At 47.7% G+C, this 13,588-nt stretch overlaps 1 protein-coding gene across 2 annotated transcripts in view; it reads right to left on the minus strand.

Moving 5' to 3' along the window:
* Window positions 1–13,588, minus strand: part of slc6a11b (solute carrier family 6 member 11b) — a 68,610-nt gene that overhangs the window by 11,701 nt on the left and 43,321 nt on the right. For both annotated transcript variants that reach the window (XM_082967725.1, XM_082967724.1), the window contains exon 8: window positions 285–388. In XM_082967725.1, the coding sequence (XP_082823851.1) occupies window positions 285–388 (104 nt within the window). The remainder of the gene's footprint in view (window positions 1–284; window positions 389–13,588) is intronic.

Below are 13,588 nucleotides of genomic sequence, written 5' to 3' on the forward strand. Positions count from 1 at the left end.
CGGTAGTATTGTCTGTGTGTCAGTCTTACCGGTAGTATTGACTGTGTGTCAGTCTTACCGGTAGTATTGTCTGTGTCGGTCTTACCGGTAGTATTGTCTGTGTGTCAGTCTAACCGGTAGTATTGTCTGTGTGTCAGTCTAACCGGTAGTATTGTCTGTGTGTCAGTCTTACCGGTAGTATTGTCTGTGTGTCAGTCTTACCGGTAGTATTGTCTGTGTGTCAGTCTTACCGGTAGTATTGTCTGTGTCAGTCTTACCGGTAGTATTGTCTGTGTCAGTCTTACCGGTAACAGTTGTTGTCGTAGCTGTTGTAGCTCCCCAGGGCCGTCAGGCACCCCAGACAGATGGCATAGGAGAAGAAGATCTGTGTCCCAGCATCCACCCACACCTGAGGGACACAAGACACGCACACAGCATCACACACAGCATCACACACAGCATCACACACAGCATCACACACACCATCACACACAGCATCACGCACAGCATCACACACACCATCACACACAGCATCACACACAGCATTACACACAGCATCACACACACAGCATCACACACAGCATCACACACACAGCATCACACACAGCATCACACACAGCATCACACACACCATCACACACAGCATCACACACACCATCACACACACCATCACACACACCATCACACACAGCATCACACACAGCATCACACACAGCATCACACACACAGCATCACACACACCATCACACACAGCATCACACACACCATCACACACAGCATCACACACACCATCACACACAGCATCACACACAGCATCACACACACCATCACACACAGCATCACACACAGCATCACACACACCATCACACACAGCATCACACACACCATCACACACAGCATCACACACAGCATCACACACAGCATCACACACAGCATCACACACAGCATCACACACACCATCACACACAGCATCACACACAGCATCACACACACACCATCACACACAGCATCACACACACCATCACACACAGCATCACACACACCATCACACACAGCATCACACACAGCATCACACACAGCATCACACACACCATCACACACAGCATCACACACAGCATCACACACAGCATCACACACACCATCACACAAAGGACTGCGGCAAGGTGTCAATATTATACTGAAGGAAGACAGACAACAGGATCAGAATCCCTGTTTTGTATTCAGATCAATGCTTATTTTTGAAAACATTTTTTATGTAGTTTTAAGCAACTTTTTTTTTACGGTACATGCATGAACCCTAGACCCTTAAACCTTGAACCTCCACAGTACTATACCAGTTCATGCATCTGATTGTTACAGTCATAGGAAATGAAATGATGTTCTAAATGACTGCAGTTCGACAAACCTCTAGTGTAGATACCAGAGGCTTTCGATCCTCTCCATGCCAGGGAGAGAACAGAACACATAAATCATAGATCAACATCCTCCAAGTAGGTTAGACGTTAAAACTGCCCCTGGGCTTCATTTACACTCATTTATATTCCAAACTAAATTCTGCCTCTGGGCTTCATTTACACTCATTTATATTCCAAACTAAATTCTGCCTCTGGGCTTCATTTACACTCATTTATATTCCAAACTAAATTCTGCCTCTGGGCTTCATTTACACTCATTTATATTCCAAACTAAATTCTGCCTCTGGGCTTCATTTACACTCATTTATATTCCAAACTAAATTCTGCCTCTGGGCTTCATTTACACTCATTTATATTCCAAACTAAATTCTGCCTCTGGGCTTCATTTACACTCATTTATATTCCAAACTAAATTCTGCCTCTGGGCTTCATTTACACTCATTTATATTCCAAACTAAATTCTGCCTCTGCATGTAGCCCTTGATCTCAGAGGATTTGAAGAGATGTTAGGGTATCCCATTTTGCCCTCTGATAAGCCAAGTGGAATTATCCCTATATTTGCTTATACCTACGTATACCCGATCCTCTCATATCTCCGTAAGTCCCCTGGGGGAGATGTGCCTAGGACAATGGGGTGAGGGGTTTTTGGTTTGAGATTCAGAGAGAATTTCCCTGAAAGCACCACCACACCTCCTATCATCAATATTTACAACTTCAAATATCCAAAAAGACAGACATTAAGGTGGAGGGATTATGAAGCTAGACAGAGACAGTGTCAGCGAGGGTACAAACCAAGAGAACGAACAGAGCAGAACCTAGAGATGCACAATGGATTTATCCTAACCTGCGTCCCAAACGACTCTCTATTATAGTGTACTACTACCCTATAGGCCCTGGTCAAAAGTAGTGCACTATATAGGGAATAGGGTGCCAACTGGCTATAACATCACCATTCAGCCATACTCTCCCATTCATCTCATTTAGTGGGAAAAACAATCTACAACTCACAGTTTTAGCTCCCTGCACCCCGTCTCCACGGAAACCTAGCTGATCTCTCAAACACAGTCCTCTACCTCCGTCCAATAACATTCTTTCTATGGCTCTGATAGTCCTCAGCCTCCGTCCAATAACATTCTTTCTATGGCTCTGATAGTCCTCAGCCTCCGTCCAATAACATTCTTTCTATGGCTCTGATAGTCCTCAGCCTCCGTCCAATAACATTCTTTCTATGGCTCTGATAGTCCTCAGCCTCCGTCCAATAACATTCTTTCTATGGTTCTGATAGTCCTCAGCCTCCGTCCAATAACATTCTTTCTATGGCTCTGATGTTCATTCATGTCCTTTCAGTTCATACACACAAACACACGGAGACACTCACGGACAGACAGACACAGACAGACACACGGACAGACAGACACAGACAGACACGGACAGACAGAGACGGACAGACACACACGGACAGACACACACACAGAGACACACACAGAGAGACACACACAGAGAGACACACACAGAGAGACACACACAGAGAGACACACACAGAGAGACACACACAGAGAGACACACACAGAGAGACACACACAGAGAGACACACACGGACAGACACACACAGAGAGACACACACAGAGAGACACACACGGACAGACACACACAGAGAGACACACACAGAGACACACACAGAGAGACACACACAGAGAGACACACACAGAGAGACACACACAGAGAGACACACACAGAGAGACACACACGGACAGACACACACAGAGAGACACACACAGAGACACACACACGGACAGACACACACAGAGAGACACACACGGACAGACAGACACAGAGACACACACACGGAGAGACACACGGAGGCGAACACACGGATGGACACACAAATGACTTGTTGATGTGTTGCCTGATTCCTCATTTGGAGTCTGGATGGATGGAGGGCCAGTGTTTCAGTGTTTCAGTGTTCGGTGATGTTGGGACGCAAGGTAGGATGCAACCTCATGGTCCGACTAAGCAGAGACACTGACTGGAATCTCTCTCTCTCTCAGACTGTCTTCCCTAAATACATCTTTGTTTTCCAGACAACACAACACTTTGCTGTGGAAGACGTTCCAGTAAAATACCAAGCAGCAGATTATTCTGACAGCAGAAGTATCTCATCAGAACTCATCAGAATGAAGGGGGGGAGATAGAAGGAGAGGGAGAGGGGGAGAGATAGAAGGAGAGGGGAAGGTATGGGGAGAGGGAGAGGTGGAGGGGGAGAGATAGAAGGAGAGGGGAGGGTATGGGGAGAGGGAGAGGTGGGGGAGAGACAGAAGGAGAGGTGGAGGGGGAGAGAGAAGGAGAGGGGAAGGTATGGGGAGAGGGAGAGGTGGAGGGGGAGAGATAGAAGGAGAGGGAGAGGTGGGGGAGAGATAGAAGGAGAGGGGAAGGTATGGGGAGAGGGAGAGGTGGGGGAGAGATAGAAGGAGAGGGGAAGGTGGAGGGGGAGAGACAGAAGGATAGGTGGAAGGTATGGGGAGAGGGAGAGGTGGGGGAGAGACAGAAGGAGAGGGAGAGGTGGAGGGGGAGAGACAGAAGGAGAGGGGAAGGTATGGGGAGAGGGAGAGGTGGGGGAGAGATAGAAGGAGAGGGAAAGGTGGCGGGGGAGAGACAGAAGGAGAGGGGAAGGTATGGGGAGAGGGAGAGGTGGAGGGGGAGAGACAGAAGGAGAGGGGAAGGTTTGGGGAGAGGGAGAGGTGGGGGAGAGACAGAAGGAGAGGGGAAGGTGGAGGGGGAGAGACAGAAGGAGAGGGGAAGGTATGGGGAGAGGGAGAGGTGAGGGAGAGACAGAAGGAGAGGTGGAAAGTATGGGGAGAGGGAGAGGTGAGGGAGAGATAGAAGGAGAGGGGAAGGTATGGGGAGAGGGAGAGGTGGGGGAGAGATAGAAGGAGAGGGGAAGGTATGGGGAGAGGGAGAGGTGGGGGAGAGATAGAAGGAGAGGTGGAGGGGGAGAGGGAGAGGTGGAGGGGGAGAGATAGAAGTAGAGGGGAAGGTATGGGGAGAGGGAGAGGTGGGGGAGAGATAGAAGGAGAGGGGGAGGTGTGGGGAGAGGTGGGGGAGAGATAGAAGGAGAGGTGGAGGGGGAGAGGGAGAGGTGGAGGGGGAGAGATAGAAGGATAAGTGGAGGGGGAGAGGGAGAGGTGGAGGGGGAGAGATAGAAGGAGAGGTGAAGTATGGGGAGAGGGAGAGGTGGAGGGGGAGAGATAGAAGGAGAGGTGAAGTATGGGGAGAAGGAGAGGGGAGGAGGGCACACAACCGTCCTCAGAGAGAGAACAAACCCTGTATTGTCCCTGTTAAAATCTAATTAAACATGGTGTCAGAAGCAATGGCACCTCTCTCTCTCTCTCTCTCTCTCTCTCTCTCTCTCTCTCTCTCTCAACTTTGCTTTCTGTCCTCTCTCTCCTCTCCATCCATCTCCTCTCCATTTCTCTCTATCCCTCCATCTCTCCCACTTTCATTAATGTTCTCGTGCTTTCTCTTTTCCTACACAGTCTTTTTCTCCCCCTCTCGTGCTTTCTTCTCTCTCTCTTTTCTTCTCTCTCCCCTCACTCTCTCCTGCTCTCTTGTCTTTTTTCTTCCCTCAATCCCGATCTCTCCCTCTCTCTTTTTCTTTCCTCTCTGGCTCTCCTTTGCTCTCACACATCCCCTCTTCCTCATTAATCAGCACAGAGGAGTCTACTACTAGTATCCACATCTCACGCATGATAATCAGCGCATTGGCAGTCAATGGCAGCTTTGATCCAGACGCTATCCCTGAGGTTCACCAAAGACAGGCCGTGATCAATATGGAGAGCAGAGAGCAGCCCAGTGTAGTAAAGGACTGACTGGCTGGCTGACTGGCTGAGTGGCTGGCTGAGTGGCTGGCTGACTGGCTGGCTGGCTGACTGACTGACTGGCTGGCTGGCTGGCTGACTGGCTGGCTGGCTGGCTGACTAGCTGACTGGCTGACAAGCTGGTTGGCTGACCGGCTGACTAGCTGGTTGGCTGACTAGCTGACTGGCTGACTAGCTGGTTGGCTGACTGGCTGGCTGGCTGACTAGCTGGTTGGCAGACTGACAAGCTGGTTGGCTGACTGACTGACTGACTGGCAAAGCTGGCTGACTGACTAGCTGATTGGCTGGCTGGCTGGCTGGCTGGCTGGCTGGCTGGCTGACTGGCTGGCTGGCTGACTGACTAGCTGGCTGGCTAACTGGCTGGCTGGCTGACTGGCTAGCTGACTGGCTAGCTGACTGGCTGACTAGCTGGTTGGCTGACTAGCTGGTTGGCTGACTAGCTGGTTGGCTGACTGACTGACTGGCTGGCTGGCTGACTGACTAGCTGATTGGCTGGCTGGCTGGCTGGCTGGCTGACTGACTAGCTGGCTGGCTGACTGACTGACTGGCAGGCTGACTGACTGGCTGGCTGACTGGCTAGCTGATTGGCTGGCTGGCTGGCTGGCTGACTGACTAGCTGGCTGGCTGACTGGCAGGCTGACTGGCTGGCTGGCTGACTGACTAGCTGATTGGCTGGCTGACTGGCTGGCTGACTGACTAGCTGGCTGGCTGACTGACTGGCAGGCTGACTGACTGGCTGGCTGACTGACTAGCTGGCTGGCTGACTGACTGGCAGGCTGACTGACTGGCTGGCTGACTGGCTAGCTGATTGGCTGGCTGACTGACTGACTAGCTGGCTGGCTGACTAGCTGGTTGGCTTACTAGCTGGCTGACCGACTAGCTGGCTGACTGACTAGCTGGTTGGCTGACTAGCTGGTTGGCTGACTGACTGCGTACACCAATGGATGCACACAGGCCTGATAACAACTAGAGTTTCCATGGTGCCACATGTCAATCTAGTCAGCATGATACATTTACTATAAATATGTACATAACATAGCTATGTAACCTAGTACTTACCTAGTGTAGACATATTTCTTGCCCGCATAGATTCTAACACTCACAGATTTCGTATCATTAATAACCCAGAGATATCGTGTTCATTTGACGTAAACCCCGGGACATATTTATCACACGTTATTAGTACACTAACACCGTGTCACAGCCTACTCATCCTCACAGCTGAACAACACCCCATAATAAACAGACAATCCTGGCGTTCACAGGAAAAAGCAGTTGCCTGGTAACCCCAGCTACCTGCTGTTCTTGAGCTCTGGTCGAGGTGCTTCTGTTCTGTCGAGTGACGTCACGACGCCTCAAACATAAAATGCGCACTCATCTCTCTGCCTAGTTGGCTTACTGTAAAATAACTGCTTTTACATATTATTTAAAGGTTCTGCACTCTAGTTTTACTGTCCGTACCAGAGTTTATATGTTAGAGCTGCAACAGGATATTACCGTAACAGGGTTTATGCTGCTACAGCATATTACCGTACCAGAGTTAGAGCTGCTACAGGATATTACCGTACCAGAGTTTATATGTTAAAGCTGCTACAGGATATTACCGTACTAGAGTTTATATGTTACAGCTGCTACAGGATATTACCGTACCAGAGTTTATATGTTAGAGCTGCTACAGGATATTACCGTACCAGAGTTTATATGTTAGAGCTGCTACAGGATATTACCGTAACAGGGTTTATGCTGCTACAGGATATTACCGTAAGAGAGTTTATATGTTAGAGCTGCTACAGGATATTACCGTACCAGAGTTTATATGTTAGAGCTGCTACAGGATATTACCGTACCAGAGTTTATATGTTAGAGCTGCTACAGGATATTACCGTACCAGAGTTTATATGTTAGAGCTGCTACAGGATATTACCGTACCAGAGTTTATATGTTAGAGCTGCTACAGGATATTACCGTAACAGGGTTTATGCTGCTACAGGACATTACCGTAAGAGAGTTTATATGTTAGAGCTGCTACAGGATATTACCGTAAGAGAGTTTATATGTTACAGCTGCTACAGGATATTACCGTACTAGCGTTTATATGTTACAGCTGTTACAGGATATTACCGTAACAGAGTTTATGCTGCTACAGGATATTACCGTAAGAGAGTTTATATGTTAGAGCTGCTACAGGATATTACCGTACCAGAGTTTATATGTTACAGCTGCTACAGGATATTACCGTAACAGAGTTTATATGTTACAGCTGCTACAGGATATTACCGTAACAGAGATTATATGTTAGAGCTGCTACAGGATATTACCGTAGCTGCTACAGGATATTACCGTACCAGAGTTTATATGTTAGAGCTGCTACAGGATATTACCGTACCAGAGTTTATATGTTAGAGCTGCTACAGGATATTACCGTACCAGAGTTTATATGTTACAGCTGCTACAGGATATTACCGTAACAGAGTTTATATGTTACAGCTGCTACAGGATATTACTGTAACAGAGTTTATATGTTAGAGCTGCTACAGGATATTACCGTAACAGGGTTTATATGTTACAGCTGCTACAGGATATTACCGTACCAGGGTTTATATGTTAGAGCTGCTACAGGATATTACCGTACCAGAGTTTATATGTTACAGCTGCTAGAGGATATTACCGTAACAGAGTTTATATGTTAGAGCTGCTACAGGATATTACCGTAACAGAGTTAGAGCTGCTACAGGATATTACCGTACCAGAGTTTATATGTTACAGCTGCTACAGGATATTACCGTACCAGAGTTTATATGTTACAGCTGCTACAGGATATTACCGTAAAAGGGTTTATATGTTAGAGCTGCTACAGGATATTACCGTACCAGAGTTAGAGCTGCTACAGGATATTACCGTACCAGAGTTTATATGTTAGAGCTGCTACAGGATATTACCGTACCAGAGTTAGAGCTGCTACAGGATATTACCGTACTAGAGTTTATATGTTAGAGCTGCTACAGGATATTACCGTAACAGGGTTTATATGTTAGAGCTGCTACAGGATATTACCGTAACAGGGTTTATGCTGCTACAGGATATTACCGTAACAGAGTTTATATGTTAGAGCTGCTACAGGATATTACCGTAACAGGGTTTATATGTTACAGCTGCTACAGGATATTACCGTACCAGAGTTAGAGCTGCTACAGGATATTACCGTACCAGAGTTTATATGTTACAGCTGCTACAGGATATTACCGTTTGAGCTGCTACAGGATATTACCGTAAAAGGGTTTATGCTGCTACAGGATATTACCGTACCAGAGTTTATATGTTAGAGCTGCTATAAAAGGGTTTGTATGTTAGAGCTGCTATAAAAGGGTTTCTATGTTAGAGCTGCTATAAAAGGGTTTGTATGTTAGAGCTGCTATAAAAGGGTTTGTATGTTAGAGCTGCTATAAAAGGGTTTGTATGTTAGAGCTGCTATAAAAGGGTTTGTATGTTTGAGCTGCTATAAAAGGGTTTGTATGTTTGAGCTGCTATAGGCAACACTATAAGAGCTGCTGGTAGTTCAGCAGGAGCCAGTCGTCTGTACCACGAACCTCCAGCCCATTTCAACACTCTTCCTCTCTGTCTTTCCTTCTCTCTCTCTCTGACTCTCTCTGACTCAATCTTTGGACCACTCCACTATCTGCTGGATGTGCTAACAGTGCATCGGTATGCAGCGTTAAACAGTTGAGAAATATAGAGGGTTGTCAGTTCAACTCAGTACGCCATTATATTAAGACGTCTCTACCTCCTGTAGTCAGCTGTAGCCAGCAGCCCACCCCTTAACCTCCTGTAGTCACCACCCCACCTTTACCTCCTGTAGTCAGCACCCCACCTCCACCTCCTGTAGTCAGCACCCCAACTTTACCTCCTGTAGTCAGCACCCCACCCCCACACCTTTACCTCCTGTAGTCAGCACCCCACCTTAACCTCCTGTAGTCAGCACCCCACCACCACACCTCCACCTCCTGTAGTCAACACCCCACCCCCACACCTCTACCTCCTGTAGTCAGCACCCCACCTCCACCTCCTGTAGTCAGCACCCCACCCCCACACCTTTACCTCCTGTAGTCAGCACCCCACCCCCACACCTTTACCTCCTGTAGTCAGCACCCCACCCCCACACCTTTACCTCCTGTAGTCAGCACCCCACCACCACACCTCCACCTCCTGTAGTCAGCACCCCACCGCCAAACCTTTACCTCCTGTAGTCAGCACCCCACCCCCACACCTTTATCTCCTGTAGTCAGCACCCCACCCCCACACCTTTACCTCCTGTAGTCAGCACCCCACCCCCACACCTATACCTCCTGTAGTCAGCACCCCACCCCCACACCTCTACCTCCTGTAGTCAGCACCCCACCCCCACACCTCTACCTCCTGTAGTCAGCACCCCACCACCACACCTCCACCTCCTGTAGTCAGCACCTCACCCCCACCCCTCTACCTCCTGTAGTCAGCACCCCACCACCACACCTCCACCTCCTGTAGTCAGCACCCCACCACCACACCTCTACCTCCTGTAGTCAGCACCCCACCCCACACCTCCACCTCCTGTAGTCAGCACCCCACCACCACACCTCCACCTCCTGTAGTCAGCTGTAGTCAGCACCCCACCACCCCACCTCTACCTCCTGTAGTCAGCACCCCACCACCACACCTCTACCTCCTGTAGTCAGCTATAGTCAGCCCCCACCTCTACCTCCTGTAGTCAGCTGTAGTCAGCACCCACCTCTACCTCCTGTAGTCAGCAACCCACCACCACACCTCTACCTCCTGTAGTCAGCACCCCACCACCCCACCTCCTGTAGTCAGCACCCCACCACCTCCACCTCCTGTAGTCAGCACCCCACCACCACACCTCTACCTCCTGTAGTCAGCACCCCACCACCCCACCTCCACCTCCTGTAGTCAGCACCCCACCACCCCACCTCTACCTCCTGTAGTCAGCACCCCACCCCCACCTCCTGTAGTCAGCACCCCACCACCCCACCTCCACCTCCTGTAGTCAGCACCCCACCACCCCACCTCCACCTCCTGTAGTCAGCACCCCACCACCCCCACCTCCACCTCCTGTAGTCAGCACCCCACCACCACACCACCTCCACCTCCTGTAGTCAGCACCCCCACCACCCCACCTCCACCTCCTGTAGTCAGCTGTAATCAGCACCCCACCTCCACCTCCTGTAGTCAGCTGTAATCAGCACCCCACCACCACACCATCTGTGCTTCCTGGCAGCTAGCTACCAGTGCTGTCACCGCTCTGAGAGTCCTGAACGGTACCCTTTTCCCTGCATATCACTACTTTCTACAGACATACACATATGGCTGCTCTATTTGGACGGATATGTTTTACTGGGTAATGTAATTGTGTACACGGACACAAATCACCACATTCGTAATTTTGGTCCCGTCCGAATCTGCCATGTCAGTAATTTTTATTATCCCAGCTCTTGTTTCAGCAACCTCCAACGTCCTTTGATAATACTTCTCCCGTGTGAATCGTCATCCCTGTGTTTTGAGGGATTTTACGAAATTCAACAGGAGCTGGGGCCCAGTTTGGGTAAGAACACGGGAACAAATTGATGCTTAAAACCAAATGCTCTGTACCGTAGCCTACAGATGAATGATTTGTTTTGTCACATATCAACTTTCCTTGTGCTGTACTTTTAAAAGACGAAGAAGTGGACAATTTTGTGACAATGAATCGATAACTTGCCAAATCCGTCAGGTAATTAAATGTCTGAAGGTTAAAGTTCACGGTTCTTATTAATATGCATTGTTATTCTGACTTTCTCCGAACTGAAGGTCATTAGGTCACTATTAGACTGTCCCTAGACATGTGAACTGAAGGTCATTAGGTCACTATTAGACTGTCCCTAGACATGTGAACTGAAGGTCATTAGGTCAATATTAGACTGTCCCTAGACATGTGAACTGAAGGTCATTAGGTCACTATTAGACTGTCCCTAGACATGTGAACTGAAGGTCATTAGGTCACTATTAGACTGTCCCTAGACATGTGAACTGAAGGTCATTAGGTCAATATTAGACTGTCCCTAGACATGTGAACTGAAGGTCATTAGGTCACTATTAGACAGTCCCTAGACATGTGAACTGAAGGTCATTAGGTCACTAATAGACTGTCCCTAGACACGTGAACTGAAGGTCATTAGGTCAATATTAGACTGTCCCTAGACATGTGAACTGAAGGTCATTAGGTCACTATTAGACTGTCCCTAGACATGTGAACTGAAGGTCATTAGGTCAATATTAGACTGTCCCTAGACATGTGAACTGAAGGTCATTAGGTCACTATTAGACTGTCCCTAGACATGTGAACTGAAGGTCATTAGGTCACTATTAGACTGTCCCTAGACATGTGAACTGAAGGTCATTAGGTCAATATTAGACTGTCCCTAGACATGTGAACTGAAGGTCATTAGGTCAATATTAGACTGTCCCTAGACATGTCAACTGAAGGTCATTAGGTCAATATTAGACTGTCCCTAGACATGTGAACTGAAGGTCATTAGGTCACTAATAGACTGTCCCTAGACATGTGAACTGAAGGTCATTAGGTCAATATTAGACTGTCCCTAGACATGTGAACTGAAGGTCATTAGGTCACTATTAGACTGTCCCTAGACATGTGAACTGAAGGTCATTAGGTCACTAATAGACTGTCCCTAGACATGTGAACTGAAGGTCATTAGGTCACTATTAGACTGTCCCTAGACATGTGAACTGAAGGTCATTAGGTCACTATTAGACTGTCCCTAGACATGTGAACTGAAGGTCATTAGGTCACTATTAGACTGTCCCTAGACATGTGAACTGAAGGTCATTAGGTCAATATTAGACTGTCCCTAGACATGTGAACTGAAGGTCATTAGGTCAATATTAGACTGTCCCTAGACATGTGAACTGAAGGTCATTAGGTCACTATTAGACTGTCCCTAGACATGTGAACTGAAGGTCATTAGGTCACTATTAGACTGTCCCTAGACATGTGAACTGAAGGTCATTAGGTCACTATTAGACTGTCCCTAGACATGTGAACTGAAGGTCATTAGGTCACTAATAGACTGTCCCTAGACATGTGAACTGAAGGTCATTAGGTCACTATTAGACTGTCCCTAGACATGTGAACTGAAGGTCATTAGGTCAATATTAGACTGTCCCTAGACATGTGAACTGAAGGTCATTAGGTCACTATTAGACTGTCCCTAGACATGTGAACTGAAGGTCATTAGGTCACTATTAGACTGTCCCTAGACACGTGAAATATCTTCACGCCGAGAAGAGCCTCCAGGCTTCAGTCAAAACGGTCAACTGTGAATGAGTACATGGGCAGCTTGGTAAAACTCATCTCAACCGAATCGTCCACTGGAAAAACGGACATGCTGGGGTAATATTTACATACCCGACGCTCTATAGTAATACTAGTCCTGTGTGAATAGTGGTATAGGGGTATAGGGTATACGGAAAAGGAGTATAGGGTTATAGGTTATAGGGTATAGGGTTATAGGGTATGGGGTTATAGGGTATGGGGTCAAGTGGTTGTTCCACTGGATATCATAAGCTGAATGCACCAATTTGTAAGTCGCTCTGGATAAGAGCGTCTGCTAAATGACGTAAATGTAAATGTATAGAGTATAGGTTATAGGGAAAAGGAGTATAGGGTTATAAGGGTGGGTATAGGGGTATAGGGTTATAGGGGTATAGAGTTATTGGGTATAGGGTTATTGGGTATCGGGTGTAGGGGTATAGGGTTATATGGTTTAGGGGTATAGGGGTATAGGGGTATAGGGTATAGGGGTATAGGGTTATAGGGGTATAGGGTATAGGGGTATAGGGTTTAGGGGTAGGGTAGGGTATAGGGGTATAGGGTTATAGGGGTATAGGGTTTAGGGGTATAGGGGTATAGGGTTATAGGGGTATAGGGTTATAGGGTATAGGGGTATAGGGTGTAGGGGTATAGGGTTATATGGTTTAGGGGTATAGGGGTATAGGGTTATAGGGTATAGGGGTATAGGGTTATAGGGTATAAGATATAGGGTATAGGGATATAGGCTATAGGCTATTGGGTATGGGGTTATAGGGTGTAGGGGTATAGGGTTATAGGGTATAGGTTACAGGGAAAATAAGTATAGGGTTATAAGGGTTATAGGGTATAGGGGTATAGGGGTATAGGGTTATTGGGTATAGGGTTATAGGATATAGGGGTATAGGGTTATAAGGGTATAGGGGTATAGGGTTATAGGGGTATAGGGTTATTGGGGT

Source organism: Salmo salar, chromosome 22 (genome assembly GCF_965601325.2).
Source record: "Salmo salar chromosome 22, fSalSal1, whole genome shotgun sequence".
Classification (NCBI taxonomy): domain Eukaryota; kingdom Metazoa; phylum Chordata; class Actinopteri; order Salmoniformes; family Salmonidae; genus Salmo; species Salmo salar.